This window comes from Cibotium barometz, chromosome 46 (assembly GCF_041138505.1).
Source record: "Cibotium barometz isolate CiBa-2024 chromosome 46, ASM4113850v1, whole genome shotgun sequence".
In the NCBI taxonomy this organism is placed as follows: Eukaryota; Viridiplantae; Streptophyta; class Polypodiopsida; order Cyatheales; family Cibotiaceae; genus Cibotium; species Cibotium barometz.
In genome coordinates this window covers 43891847-43908569 of record NC_141091.1, presented here as the reverse complement: position 1 = coordinate 43908569, position 16723 = coordinate 43891847, and the positions used below count along the sequence as shown (strand labels likewise).

General features: G+C 40.6%; 1 protein-coding gene across 1 annotated transcript; it reads left to right on the top strand.

The window, feature by feature from the left end:
- The first annotated feature begins 10740 nt into the window (after positions 1-10740).
- Positions 10741-13043, top strand: LOC147612257 (uncharacterized). The gene has a single exon (XM_086784136.1). The coding sequence runs from the start codon at positions 11322-11324 to the stop codon at positions 12768-12770; it is 1449 nt and encodes a 482-aa protein (XP_086640262.1). The 5' UTR covers positions 10741-11321; the 3' UTR covers positions 12771-13043.
- Positions 13044-16723: the final 3680 nt, after the last annotated feature.

Below are 16723 nucleotides of genomic sequence, written 5' to 3'. Positions count from 1 at the left end.
AATGGTGAAAAATGATTAGCTCTACTAATCATGATTAGTTCAAATGATAAGATGAAGATAATCATGTTGAAAGAGAGTAGATGATGAGCAGAGATTAAGCATGAACACTAAGAAGGCATGGCTCTAATACCATGGTGGCAAATCACATGAACCATGGAGCTATGGAGGATGAAATCTCTCCATGGTTGTGAAGAAGAGAGAGGAGGAATCTTGAGCACAAGAGAGAGCAAGTTGGGCACAACACAAGGTGATTGTATTATGACTGAGATGAGATGAAGCACTAAGTACAATACCCTTTTATATACATCAAACCCTATCTTTTGACTCTAAGAGGTTGTTCACACACCTAGAGTGTTCACACCAAGTTGACTATAGACCTATTGAACCATATGCCCATATCCCCAATGTCACTTGATATTTTGGTGTATTTCTAGCAATAAACAACCATAATACCAAATCACATGTACCCACTAGCACGGCACACATGGGCGTCACCTATATAAAGTAAAGAAATAATATTCTTAACTTAAGAGTGATTTTCGCAACATTCCCTCTTGCTTTGGTTGCAAAAAACTGTCCTCAATTGCATATCTCCATGAGAGAGTGGCTTCATGATTGGTTTGAAAAACTTGATGAACACATAATGCACATATGTAACAATCCAATCAAATGAACACATATGAAACGAGTCTAAGTGTCCCATACCACAAAGGCAATTTCCATATACACACATAAGATGGTATAAGATAGAAGACATAAATGTGTCTAGTGTATCTATAAAAAATCAATATGATGTCTCATACCACCAATAGACTTGAGAAATTATCATGGTTGGTCACCAATCTTGAGATGGTAAAAAACTATGCTAAAAGATTCACTTGACTTTCTATCTTGTTATCTTAAACTACTTATAAACATAGTGATGATTAGTAAGATCTATTTGTATTCAAATCTCATCTTGCAAATTGTAAATCTTAGAATTGATTTTAGCAAATCTTAGACTTGAACAAATTTCAATAAATTAATATTTAAACTTGAAATGAATCTTGTAAGAGCACCTTGTATCAAAATTATATCTATAGTTGTTGGTAAGCAATATGATAATTTTTTGGTTTATTACTTGAGAAACTAACTTTTGTCTCTACTCATCTTTTGATAAGTTTTTTTAATAATTAAGAATGTGTCAAGGTGTATGAACTTTACTATTAAATAGTGGAGGTATATATTCACTTCTTTTTACAAACACTTCATATTTGTTTCTAACACTTATTTTATCATTTTTACAAACACTTCATATTTGTTTCTAACACTTATTTTATCATTTCTAGATAGTAAACCTTAGCAAACCATAGCTCCAAGCCTAAGACTTAGTCAAATTTAGTAAATGAAGAAACTTTTAACATCCTTAGACTCTTATAACCAGAAAGACTAGTACTATCATACTTCAAGTTAATCCAAGCAAGTCCGATTCATCAAGAATAAGAATCCCAATACTAGTTAATAAGTATTGCTTTGATAAATAAAACCAAGATAGATAGCTCTAATTCAAGTGATATTGTTAAAGGTTTAGATTAGCTGATGATACCCTCTTGCTTGACATGTTTACCACTGTCGATTGTGGATACAAGAAAGAGCTTGTTCTTCTTTTTCATTGGATAACCTCGTCCTTCTTGATGACATCACATTTCTTAGACTCTTTGTTGTTAGTCAAGTCATGCGTGTCTATTTTCTTAAATTTGTTAACTTCTCTTGTGTGGTTCTTATTGCTTCTACTCAATCGTTTTAAGACCTCTCGAAGTTCTTGTTCTTTATATAAGAATGCATGAAGAGAGTCGATTTGATTTTGGATAGTGGGATATTGTGGTAAATCTTCCATAGCCAAAAATAACAAATATTTATAATGAGAAAAATGTCAGAGTATACATATCTCATTAGTGTTGTCGATTTCATTGAAATATTATGGAAAAACAATTTGATACTCCCAAAACATATTTATTAAAGCATGAGTCTATATACTCTCTATCAATACAATGTATAAACTTTTGTTAAAATCAAATATTTATAAAAAGGAAAAATAAAACAATATCTATAATCAATTTTGAAGTTACAATTGCAATGGATTTGAATAACAACTGTCCAAATAAAACATGACATCATAAAATAAAATCTAAAATAATTATTTATATTGAAGTAGGAGAGTCTTACCTTAAATTAATGAGTTTCTTGCTACAAAATGAAATGTGAAATTGATAATAATGCTAACAATAGTAAATTTTATAGTCTTTTAAAAATATGAGTATGATCTAATACAAATAATTTTCCAGGTGGTAACCTAGATTTAAGATAGTTGAAACGAGTAAGAAATTCTTCATTAGTCTTATTGGAACATCTTCTATACTGTAAAAATATGAGTATGATCTAATATAAACACTTTTTCAAGTGGTAACCTATATTTAAGATAGTTGAAACAAATAACATATTCTTCATCAATCTCACTATTGGATCATCTTCTATATATCGTACTCCCGAATGATATCTTAATGCTCAATGATTCAACAAAAATGAATGATAAGAGAGAATACTCTGGTGTTTCCATACTTAACAAAGGCCCATGTCCAGATTTTCAACCATTTATCCTCCAATTTGTTGAAGATTCATAGCATCACATATGGAATAAATTGATATTTATAAAAGTATCTTTTATTAAGAATTTAGCAGTAATCAATCGAGGTCAATAAAGCAGTAAAAGTATTTAATTATAGATCTCTTCCCTTTTAATCCTAAAAAAACCCTTTTAACTAAGGTCTTAACCTTAGTGTAGGCTTTTATTATGAAAAACATATTAACACATTGGAAGGATATGGATTTTTCTTTATATATAATTAAACTTTTTCCAAGTTCCTAAGGTTTATACATGATAAAATATTTTCCCAATAATAAATCAAATGGGCCATACATATACAACTACTTATACACAGATGCTCATAAAATAACCTTGTGCACATACGCACATAAAATCTAGCCACTTGATATGCTAAAAATGATCAATTAAATGCTAATACAAGAATATCATGATTAACACATGATCTTTGTATTCACACCACCGCTCAGTCCATCATCTATGCAACAAGCAGTACCCTCGCATAGTGCGACACCTCAATCAGTACCCTTGCACATCTCACCAACTATGCTCATAGACATAATCCACGTTAGTTAAATAGTCAATTGAAATCACATCAATCAATCCCAACGTTGTCATGAGAAATAGGCAACCATAATACCAAATTACATGTACCCACACTGGCATGGCACACACGGGTGTCCCCGATATAAAGTAAAGAAATGTAATTTCCAATAACTCAAGAGTGATTTCCATAACACTTCACCATCATAACAAAAATACCACCACCAAAGAGCAACAAAAGCAACAACGCAATAGCTTAGCCTTGGATTTTGCCATCAGCCTCGACTTTGAGGTAGATATATGGCTACTATGAGCTAGCCTTCATTTTTTCCATCGGCCCCAACTCTGGGGCAAATATATGGCTATGGCTAGTACGAGCAAGTCTTCCCATCATCAAAGGATTTTCAAGGAGTGTTTTATGACAAAAACTTTCCAATGCGGCATGTCAAATATTTTTCAGTCTTTTTCTCTCAATCCTCTACTTCGACATGACACCATCTAGAACTTCTCACTCACACTGCTCAGTGTGCAATAATGCTTTTGAGGATGGAAGCTAGACTAGGCAAGGGGGTTATTACCCCTTTTCCATACACTTTTTGTAATCCCCACCCTAGCTTAGATATTTGACATTGTATATGGATTGTATGTGTCCAAGGGCCCACCTTTATAAGGAAAGCCGGTCATAAAAGGCTTGTCTATGCAAAGAGAACATCTTTTGGGCACCCTATAAGTGAAGGCAAATCCTACATTTATATTAGTGACTTATGAGGGTGTGTAAGGTCACTTTTCATGCTATAATCTACTATTAAGATCAAGCTTAGCAGCTTCTTCCTTCTTGCTTGTCTTGTGATCTTCTTAATTCTTGCACATGTTTATGCTTGGGTGCGTAAGGTCACTTTTTGTAATATGATCTACTATTGAGATCAAGCTTGGGAGCTCCTTCCTTCTTATTTGCATTGTGATCTTCTTAATTCTTGCATGCTTCCATGTTTATGAAGCCTTATAGGGTTTTCTTGCATGTGTGAGTGCTTGTGTGTGTGTGTGTGTGTGTGTGTGTGTGTGAGAGAGAGAGAGAGAGAGAGAGAGAGAGAGAGAGAGAGAGAGAGAGAGTCAGTAGAAAGGAAGCTTGCTAGCTTCTTCCTCATGTGTGATTAGATTACGAAGGTCCAAGCATCGTATCGGTAGAGCTTGAGGGCTTGACCACCCTTGAGGTTTCCATTCCCACCAAGTAATGTGTTGTTGTGACTCTAGACGGGTTTGTACTCCTTGGTGTGTTGTCATGCTTGCTGTGAGGCTACTTCTCTACACACCTTGTCACATGACAAACAATTCTAGACCACCATCAATCATTTCCAATCAAATGAAGGTACTCTTAGTGCAAGAATCCAAAAAGCAAAGTCACAAGCCTTCTTTCCTTGTATGTGCCCAAACAACTCACAAACCTAGAGATGAGGCCTCGAATCAAGCATTTTTCATGCCCACATGCAGCCTCGACATATTTCTTAACTCTATCTCCAATAGGCCTCGAAGCACATGGATTCTGGCCACATCGTTGTGGAGACCATCCACACTTCTTTGGAACTGGCGGCATCTTCACCACCCGAGCTTGATGATGCAAGGATATGATTCACCATTAGGAAGGGGATATGTTAACTAGTTCGCAACAAGTTAACATGGTTTTACCTACCCACCCTATCATAAGGTGCTTTTCCATCTAACCAACCATTAGGGTAAGTCACAAAATTCGTGTGTATACTTGCTTAAGGCTAAAACTAGTGGCATGGAACTATTTTAAGTTATGGCCGTACCAAGTTTGAACACTAGCCATTTATATATAGGTATTAAGCAATACACATTCATTCATTGCAATAGGACAGTTGTGAGCTCTCCCTCTTCTCTTTTGCTTTGTTAGATTCTTGAGCAATACACATTCATTCATTGCAATAGGATACTTGTGAGCTCTCCCTCTTCTCTACCCTGTTGCTTGATTTTGTTTTATCATGCTTAATGGTTTACTTGCTTGAATAGGTTTTGTTTTGTTAGATTCTTGTATGCTTGATGTTTACTTGCTTGAATAGGTTTACTTGCCTTTTTCTAGGGCTCTTGGATATAACTTATATACTCTTTTCCAGTCCTCATTACTTGGGAATTTTTCAAAATCCTCGAGTAAACACATTAGCCTTCTTCCAAAGGTGATCATTCTAGCTAGCGTAAAATTGTGTGCTGTCATTATGCTTTTTCTTACAAACTACATCCCTTGATGTTGTTTCATGAAATCAACCGCAGAACCTACACAGACACATGGACTTTCTCTAAAACAATCATCGATAGGGATAGAGGAAGGCTGATAGCTATACATGAGAAAAAAAAGGGCTCATCTTAGTAGAAAAATGTTTTTAGCACTATTGTAAGGAATCATCGATGGGGCTCTAGGCTGATAGCCATACATAAGCATAAAAGGGTTTGTTTTAGTAGCAAAATGCTTTTAGCAATGTTGTAAGCAAACTTTATTAATGGAAGATACTCTTTCCCCCATTAGACTGTCTCATGGAAACATACGCTTGCAACATATCTTCCATTGTCTGATTTGCACGCTCTATCTATCCATCAACTTTAGGATGACAAATAAGCTCATACTCAACTCGGTGTCCAATTTCTTGAACACCTCGTGCTAGAAATGCCCAATGAACTTCGCATCACGACTGACAATATCAACTAGTAAGCCATAAAGGCTAAACAACTTCTCAATAAAAAAATGAGCAAGTTGTGCTGCACAACTAAGATTTCCTCTTTTGTAGGAATAAAGCTGAATGGCATTATTCCCCCTCAAATTCCATGGTACCCACAAAATCCATACTCTGTATGGATACAACAAGCCAAGCACATGGCTTTATTGACTTGGCATTGCTGATATATTATTCGACATCAACCTTCAAATTTGGCCCTTCTCAGAGGTAAACCATGAGGTAGTTTCTTTGGAAACATGTCCAAAAATTTAGACATAATCTCTGAAAGAGCTTTCCCTTAGAAGTATCCACACTTTATAGGTCAACACCCTTTGATCCTACTATATCAATGGCACCAAAGCTTTAAGGCCTCCCATAACGAACCTTTGAATTAGCCTCTCAGACAGAATAAGATCACTCTTTTCTCCCTTTCCTAGAGCTAAACTTATACCTAGCAATAGCAGATGCTTGCAGCCCATGTTGAGGAAAATAACTAGCATAGAAAGAACTCTCTGAATCTAGAAACCCTTCAAACTTATTCTTAAAAGAAGACACATAAATACCATCATTCCACTATACTTGATTCTTAAGAACATAACATCAACTCCATGTTGAGGAAAACAACTAACATAGAAAGAACGCTCTGACTTCAAACGTATTCTTAAAAGAAGACACATAAATACTATCATTACACTATTCTTGATTCTTAAGAACATAATAAAGACTGTCTCATTAGCATTTCTTTCATTTTTCCATAGTAGAACACATATGACTATCATCATGAAGCACATTTAAAACAATAATACAAGAAGAAATCTTGCTCATTGGACCAGATAGATCACCAATAAAGAAAATTTCTTCTTATTATATTCAAATGTAATAGTGTACCTAGTTAATATGTAGGGCTTTTGTGAAAAAACAACTCTTTGCCTAGTAATGCATCAATGCTATCACAAGGCACATAACAAAGGAAAGAAAGGTCTTCTTAATAGTCTTGGATCTTCTTCGTGACTTGAGGAACATTCCTTTGCTAAAACAAAGGGACATTGCTAGGTCACTCGACACTACTAGGATGCATAATCTTATAGATAAGAGAAGCATTAATAAAGTTATGAGTACTACCATCATTAATAAAGTTGCGAGTACTACCATTCCTTTGCTAACAAAGGGACATTGCTAGGTCACTCGACACTACTAGGATGCATAATCTTATAGATAAGAGAAGCATCATCAAACAAATAAATCATGCACGGACTTCACCCATCATTCAGATAAGGTCTTATAGGCCAAACATCCCCTTGTTTAAATGACAATTCTCACTTCGGTACTATTCTAGGTAATACACTATGAGTGTATTACTTGGAATAGTACCCAAGTGAGCATGTGTTGGTGGTTGCATGGCTTTGCTACCTGTGCATTCTCACAGGTGTTATTGAAAGAATAGACATGAATGAAAGAAATAAGTGGATTACCTGGAATAGTACCAGTTTGCACCAGGTGAGCATGCGCTGGTGGTTACATTGCGCTTTGCCACACCAACCCCACCAGGTGAGCATGCGCTAATGGTTGCATTTCTTTGCCACACCACCTCCACCACCACTCAAAGGCTTCTTGTTGATGGACAATTGTATCCATAGTGGCCTTGCCTGCAGCATTTGGAACATGCCCCCCTTGCGAGCATCAGGGGTCATAATAGAATCTTGCCGAGGCATTTGACTTCGATTGATGAGGCAACCTGCCACCTAGAGGGGGGATACTATCGCTATTGTTGCTACCCAGAAACTTCTTTTCCCTTCCCTCGTCTTTTTCTCTTTTTCATTGCACTCTTCTAGCCAGAAGGACCTATATAATCCTTTCTCACAACTTCCATCGTATCGTCTCATTGATATGCGTAAAGTTGTAACATATCCTCAAAGGATTTGATTACGTTTTGGCTTACCTCATTTTAATAATCACGAGGTAATGCCTAGAGGAAGAACGTGCAGATATAATGATATGGGAGATCTGAGAGCTTAGCTATAAGCTCTCAAAACTCTTGGCCTCCCCACTTACTATATAGTCTACAGTAGTCGACAAAAATCTACAGTCTTATCTAGCTCTCTAAAGGCCTCCATAGTCTTGAAGTCCTCCCAAGTGCTTGGAGCCATGGGATTTACCCTTGAGGTCTTGCCATCACATGAAGGCATTATCTTGTAAAAACATTTCCACCGCTATTATTTTGTGCTCATTCGTCAGGGTAGCACAGAACAATGGTGAAATGTGTTTCCCAATGACTCACCTAGGCTCTCACAAATCTGGGTGTTGTTCCTTCTTCTCCCTTGAGAATAACTTTGGAGTAAAAGGAGGATACGCCCCAAAAAGTACCGAGTGGCGCAGCCTATGGGGTGGTCCAACATTGCTCACTCTAAGCAACACGAACTTGTAGACCCTAAGCTTGCTAGAATAAATTCAGAAGCTGATTTAGATTAATATGGACCATTGTTGGTTATGACTGGTTATGACTCGATAGCACCCCTTGCACCCATGGTAAACTGAGATATTTCCAAGATAAGATCCCTAATAACTTGCTGGTCTATGACTAAATTGTGGCAATAGGTGTAGCTTCCATTTGTTTGTTGCCAAAAAAATTAACAAAGTTTAGCTTTGGTTTGTGTATTAATTATCTTCTTTGAGTTCAAAGTTTCAAACGAAAATAAAGCTTTGACCCCCTTCTCTAATTCCAAAATTTCATGCTTGGAATCTCCAAAGATTTTGCAAGAATCTCCCCACCTCATCATACTAAAAAATTTCCAAAATTATCCAAATTCCATGTGCCACTCATAACACAGAACCATACATTAATTCAACACATCCACAACACATTTATGCACATCCAAGTGCATAAAAATCACCCTCCATAATCCATAAAATAATTCAAGTGTGTATATATGTGACTCCATTACTCAAATGCAAGAAAAAATTACACACTTTCACCCCTATCACAAGAGTGAAACATGTATGTTGTGAGTCCATGCTACACCCCTCCCTTGCACCTCATCCCCATATAGATGCAAAATATTCGGCGCGGGCTAGAATACCCCCAAAGCCACATGGGTTCTCGGATAGAAATCCCAACCGTCACATACACCCCCCCTTTATGGAATTAACGCCCTCATCTGATTTTGAAACTAGGGTGAGTGTATTTACCTCATTATTACGATCCACGTGCCTACGTGTGGCTAAGGTAAATAAATGCGGGAGGTCTTAACCTTGCTTTATAGTCATGAGCAAAGTCAATGTCTAACCCATTACAAAAGAAAATTGTGCATATTTTTGTATTTTTACCTATCTTTTGGCTGGGACTTCAATTCCCTCCCGAATCCCCCAAAATTTGGTGAGGTTATTTGCATGGGGCCTGCCGAAGCTCCTATCTCAGCCAAGTTAGAGTGATTACCTTTGACAGTGTAGCTTGCCTGGAATGCATAAGTCTTTAGGAAGTAGAGACTTGTCTACCGAGTTGACGCCAGCTTGGTTGCAACATCTTTCTTCGAATATGACTTCACATTCCTTTTGGAACATCTTGAACCTTTTTTCTCGGCTTTGCTCCTTGAGCCCTGTGTGCAAAATCTTCATGCACAAGAGTTGCCCAACCTTACTGACACTAGCTTGGTCTGCCCCATCTTGTGCCAACTTTAACCCTACACTTGGTTGCCTTGAATCAACCTGTATAGAAACAAAAGTGCCTTTGGCCCCACTTGACTACTGCAAGTGAAACCATCACGTTTCTTTTGGCATTCGAACCTTTGCACATCCTCGGCCTTCGTTCATTTTGACTGAGTGCTCTAGCTTGCCTTGACTCCAAGACATGCTCCAGCCAACCTATTCCTTAACTTGTTCAAGCGGTTTTGACCTTTATGTCTGGATATACCTATTCCTATTCACCAAGGCACAAAGTCCATCCACCAAAGTCTACCGAGGCCACCATGACACATGGCAACCTTTACATGATCTTTTGCTTCCTGACTCTGCACCATCACCTTGACCCTTTGTGTTCGAAGTGTGTCTTGCTGTATGTTGAAGATTCCAGTCTTCTTTGATGCCATTTCAACAAGCTCTGCTTGGTTGGCTAAGTCCCAAGTTTCACATGCTTGAACATCGTCTTGGGCTGTAGCCTTCTGCTGTGCACCCTCTTCATCTTTCGGTGGTTGGATTTGAGTGCTTTCCACAACAAAGTTACCTTCGAACTTCAGTGAGTCAACTACTAGGTATGAGTCCGTGCTATGCCTCTCCCTTGCACCTCATCCCCATATAGATGCATAGTATTCGATGAAGGCTAGCATACCCCCAAAGCCCCATGGGGTCTTGGATAGGAATCCCAACTGTCTTAGTTTGAAGGTAGGGAGGTAAACCAACAAGTTTTTGAGACAAGCATGTGCAAAAAAAAAAAGAGAGAGGGTGAAAGTTTACTCTAACCTTCAATTTGAAAGCCATAAACAAGGTTGACCTTAAAAATAGATAGACATATATTTATGTGCAAAGTTTCTAAAAAATATCAAAATATTGCAGCCCTATTTTCTAAGAGGCCTTGTGTAGAAGGTTTGAAGGCTTCAAATTTGAGCATTGCTCCAAAGTAGAAAGGTGCTCCCGAAGGTAGGTCGTATGGACCGGCGGGTTTGGGTGGGTCGGTGATCTTGCTCGTCTTTTTCTGCAGTGTGCATCCGCATTTCACTGTGTGTGCCCATGTGGGCTGCACCCTGTGCGGGTGGTAAAATAAAGGTTGAGAGCGAACGTGCTCTTGCTTTTGTGAGTGCCAGTACTTTTTGCCCCCCTTTGCTTGCTGCTCCATTACGCACACCCGTCCCGGCCGCCCGCAAGCGACAAAAAGGACTCCCTCCCCACACCCCCGCCCCAAGCGTCCGCTTATCTTTTCGCTGATCTGATAAATCAGTCCTCGTTTCTCCTTCTCTTTAAGTGCTGCAGCCCTATCCAATCTCGGCACTCTTGCTCTGTTGTGCTTTGCTTGCGAGCCTGTGTTAAATACCCTAGATCTTCCTTACATCCCTGCACAGCTTCTCTCTCTCTCTCGCTCTCTCTCTCTCTCTCTCTCTCTCTTTGCTAATGTTTCCTCCGGACCAGCACCACCCTCCCATGCGTCTCCGCTCTGCCATGCTCTCCATCAAGGTCTTCCGCCTGCCCTCCTCCCTCATCCCCTCCGCTACCTTCTCCGCCCCCCTCAGAAGGCTCAATGCCTTCTTCAAGATGAAGGGTGCCTGGAGGTAAGGGAGCTTGCCTTCCTTCCAAAGGGGTCCCCTCTGCAGCAGCAGCTGAACAAGGGTTTCCACGGCCGCAGTATTATCATTATCCAACACCAGAGGCAAAGTCATCACAACTTTCATTCTCATCGTCATCATCTGCTAGGTGAGGTCCGTACAATGACTGAAGCTCTCCTCACCATGCTCTCGATGGAGAGCCCCTCCACCCTGCTCTCCATGGACACCAATGTCCATGATGAAGCTGCTGTACCCCGGCTTCATCAACCGGCTGCGGTCGGCTGCCCCCCAGACATCAACCTGCCACTCTCCTCCGCAGACATGGGCACCCCTTCCCCCTGGCTGCCTTCTTCAGAGTCTCCGGATGCACTTGATGTCAATCTTGCCATCCAGACGGTAGACGCCCGCTCCGTTGCCCCTTCCAAGGGCAAAAAGCTGGTCAGACGAGGAGATTGCATCTGGGGAGCATGGTTCTTCTTTGATCACTATTTCAAGCCGTCTCGGACTGATAAACTGGGGATCAGGCTGGACCAGTTCATTGTGCAGCATGACATGGAAAACATGTACATGTGGGCTTTTCGTAAGAGGCCTGAGAATGCCTTGGGTAAGATGCAATTGCGGAGCTATATGAATGGACATGCCCGATTCGGAGAGCCCCAGTTCCCTTTTAGTGTAGAGAAAGGCTTCAACCGCTCTCACAGGATGCAGAGGAAACAGTACAGAGGGTTATCAAATCCACAGTGTGTCCATGGACTTGAAATTGTGAGAAGTCCGAATCTATCCCTTGTAAGCGAGGAAGATAAAAAAAGATGGATGGAGCTTACTGGCAGAGATCTGAATTTTACTTTGCCTATGGAGGCAGGTGCTTTTTCAGCATGGCGTACACTGCCGTGCACAGACTTGGAGTTTGACAGGTCGGATGTGTCCAATGGCTCAGCCAAAAAGCAACAGTCTCCTAAATCTGCCGCAGGAGACTTTGGTGTCTCAACTCTGAATTTGTCCTGTAAGCTGATTGGCCAGATGGGTGGGAGTAGTTTCGGTGGCTCTTTATTGCTGAAGAAGAAACGCAAATGTGAAACTGCATGTGGAAATGATGAGGAATGCTGTGCTCCAAACGGTAGCCATTCAGGTGAAATACTGGGGGAAGAAATTCAGCAAGGTGAGCAGCCCCACTGGATTGCAGATTCTTCAGGAGTCATAGTGAAGGCATCTGGGCCAGTAACAGGAGCTAAGAGCATTTATGAAGATGAGAAGGGATACCTGGTAATGGTTAGTCTTCCTTTCACCGATATGAAAAGGCTGAGGGTGTCTTGGTGCAACACTGCTACGCATGGTGTGGTGAAAGTTCATTGTCTCAGCACAGCAAGAATGCCGACCGTTATCAGAGGCGAGAGGACATTCAAGTTGACGGATCGAAACCCGGAGCATTGTCCTCAAGGTGAGTTTGTTCGTGAGATCCCCCTGGCAACAAGAATACCGGACAATGCTGAGCTGAAAGCGTTCTATGTGGAAGCAAGTGCAGGTTTGGAGATCATGGTTCCTAAGCACACTCATTTTTCAGAGGAGAGGGAAGTGAGGGTGTTTTTGCCACCTCAGTTAGGGAAAAACTAGGTTTAAATCATCATTTTAAGTGTTTGAACCATGCATAACTGATTTTAAGACTCTTGCACATATCTACCTAACTCTACCTATGGCCGTGCATTACGTACTCTATTATGCACTAGGTATCTTCACTTTGTTGATTGTTTAAGAAATGGTGGGTACATGACACCAATGAACCTTGGGGATCATTAGGTGGCATGCTCCCATCTGGGTTATCATGGGTGCAATGTAGTGCTTTGTCACTGTGTCTGTTAGTAGAATTCAGCTAATATCCCTGAACAATATTAAGTGTTATACTTTTTCTTGTAGTCAGGTCTTTGGTGTGCTTTATTATAATCTATGTTTCTTTGGACAGATACAAATGGTTGTGTGTTTTCTTTTTGCATTATGTTATATTCTAAAGGTAATGTTTTGAAAGCTACTCTGTTTTTCCAGGAATTGTGTTTTCTTCTCTGCATCAGGTTTTGATTTTATGTAAAACCATTCTCAACTGTTTGTCCCTATTTTGTGGTGGTGGTCATGATTGGTTTCAATCGTACCTGTGATGGGATGGTGAAGGATCACCCAAATGATAAGGTCTGCTCTTATGTTCTTAGTCCTGTTCAGGTCAGATATTGTTTGTTGTATGGGCTAAAAAATTCGAAGGTCAGCCATACTATGATACATCTCTTAAGATCCATTCTAGTCTGTTATGAAGATGCCTTAGTTGCCTACTTTAAAAGCAATCATATCTCATGGCAAAGAAGCCACTACCACAAGCAGATAAAGATCATAAAAACAACGTCTGATTGAATGGACCCAAGGTCTTGATTTCCAGTCCTGACTAACATGGTCTAAGACATACACCTACAAAACAACGGCATTTAGAATGCCTCATAAGACGTCATCCATTTCTAGCTCTAATAACAAAAGCAAGAAATGTGAAAGGACTAGGGGGCTTTTTATAACCTTTCTAGGATCAAAAACTTCAGGAGCGGGAAAGAGGTTTTGAACAAGAAGGCTACTAGCCGGAACCTGTAAGACTTCAAATTATCTCCAGCTTTTAAAATCTTGTTTGAAATTATGGGGAGGCTGAATCTTACATAGTCCTTGAATAACTCAATGCTCCGATGAGTTAAAGAGATCAGTGGAACCATGATATTAAATTTGCCTGCGAGTACAAGACAGGCCTCTACAAGACTTAACAGGTAAAATTTTAGTAATCATAATCTCATGGCTTTTTTGCTTTTTTGCAATTTTTGCAAAGCCATGAGAATGTATAACCACGTTGCCCATGCTTAAGCAATTAAATATGTTAGCGACTTCAAAAAGAAAAGAAAAAAGCAAAAACAAGTGTGGTGCTCACACTTAATTGCTATAAGCAAACAATAGATCTCTAGGGTAAGGAGTCATTTTTCATTCATGTTAGTGAAGCCAATTTGCCAAAGCTGTAATACCACTAAATCAAGCTCATTGTGTGGTTTAAGATTAAAAAATAAATCAAAACAAACATCGAGTGAGGAATAAAAAACACAACATGCACTTTGGCATGAAATGAACATAGTGAACACCACACTAGGGATCAGAAGAAGCAAGCTGTTCCCTCCCTTATAATATTTTTATTTCATAGGAACAAAAGCTATTTCTTGGAGTACATAACTGTCAAGGTAGAATGGCACTTGGCACTAGAGTCAAATTGGGTATATGTAATAAACGTTTAGATAACCATGAAGCAGTTATCCCTTTTGTTGTCTTTAAGATAGAGAACCTGTAGCCCTTTTGATGATATAATATCCTGAGATTCTAAATTCCAGAGTCTTCTTCTTTGTAGTCACATGATGCAATGATATTTCATACTCGATTAATATATGTCTGACCAATAAGGAACACCCTTGACGATGTATATTGCTAATGTGCTACAAGAACACTTGTCGTTCTGAAGTCGAGTACAAACCTTGTATCTTCTAGGCAAACAATCCAATATATGTACGTATATCTCAACCAGATAAAAATCCAGTAGTCCTATGCTATTCTGTTATTGATGTGAGACCTTCCATGATCTAATTGTTAAATAGCGTGATCGATACAGAAACAGGCTTACCAAACAAAAGGTCATGCACAAGCGATTTAGTATGGAAGTCATGGATTAGATGTCTAGGGTCGGCACACCGCAAAGGAGCGGAGGTGTAGAGTGGTGGCATAGAAGTGGTATCCAGAGGGTTGTGTAAGCAGGGTGGTGTAGGTGCACAATAGGGGAGGATAGCACACTAGTGGCGTAGCAAGACAACGCACACGTGGGGTGTAAGGGTGGCTATAGGCGTTGCAATGGTGGCACTTTGTTTGCTTAGCGATCATGGCATTCTTCTTGGGTGGCAACATGTGACACACTGAAGGGTCCTAAGGGCACACATCCCAAGGAACCAGGAGCCAGGCAAGGTGTATAATAAGTAGTTGGGCAGCAAGATTGTCATGTGCACAGTGTGTATCTACCGTGTGCTACACGCACACAAGACTAGCTTTAAGGTTTGGGGAAGCTTGGAGCTAGGCAGGCTGATTGGCGAGCTGAGTTAGGGATAGACTAACGGGCGGGCACCCAAGTATGGACGGACAAGCGCCCAATTGTGGACGCCCGATGACCGGCCAAGAGCCTATAAAAAGGTGGCCAAGGTTAGTCATTAGTTCATAGAGTCTCGCGTGTCTTTGTGAGAGCTCTATGGTCAGGAGCCTGGATCTAGTGTAGACGTGCACCTGCTTTATGCAGCCGAGGCCGGTAGCAGTCTCGAGGCCCGCGAGGGTAGCTTCGTGGCGGTATGGGACGTCACAAGGTAGATATTTGTCGGTACATCCATCTAGTTAGCTGAGCTCGTGGCTCTGTGGGGACAGCCAAGACATGTGGGCTTGCCCCACGGCTGTCAAGGTTGGGAGGTGAGTCAGGCTTGCACCTCCTTCACGTTTGTTTGTTTTGTTTGCAGGTATTGAGCCTTGTACCAGGAGCGTTCTACGAGGAGATCCTATGTGGATTTGACAAAGGCATAGGCATATGGGACAGTGGGGCACCTCAGGTGCCAAGTGGTAGTCAGCCATTTGCTGCAGTAGTCGGCCTGCATAAACCTGGTAATGAGCATGTTCTCTACTGGTTGACAGGCCTTTGTCATGTGCATCCCGCACTTGGATGCCACATGGACATATTTGTACCACAGGTGTAGGACCTGGAGTGGTAACTTGTCCCTGTGAGTCTTGGTCCGGGACGAGCCAGCTAGGGTTCCACTCTTAAGAGCGTCCAGGGTCAGGTGTACAAGTCACGTACATGTGTGCAAAGCCCCACACATGGAGCAGTGCGAGTCCGTGCTGTGAGTCACCCTCTAGAATGATGTAGAGGTGTATTGGGCTTTGCCTGGGACACCAATCATAAGTTTAGAGGTCTTTTAGCATACATACCTTGGTATTGTTACCATATTATAGTAGTGATGTGTGTGAACACACTTAGGATCGCCGGGGCACTTTTTCCCTCACTAGGAGGTTTTTTCCCCCGTGCATTGTATATACGCCCATTATCTTCTAGGGCTTGTTATCTTTCATTTTTGGCACTCATAATACACTACTGTGTTGTGCTCAAGCTTCCTCATCTTCTTGAAGTTGTGTGTGCATTCCTGCAACCCTAATTCCAACAATTGGTATCAGAGCAGGCTTCCTCCTCCCGGGCAGCATCACCGGCACCTGCCGCTTCATCTCCTCCGATTGCAACGAGGTTTCACGAGCGTCTGCAGGTTAGTATATGCCGTGGGAGAGCCCGTGGGGCTCGTTCGTTTCAGAATTTTGATCTGAAGTCATTTCGCCCTCCGTTTTTGCATTCCAAGTACTGCGCAGGCAAAATCGTCCTACTGTGCAGATTTTCTGTCAAGATTAAAATCTGCAGGACAGGTGCCCATTCGTCTGTTTTGGGTTGTGCTACATAGCACAGGTCGATTTTATACAGGTTTACC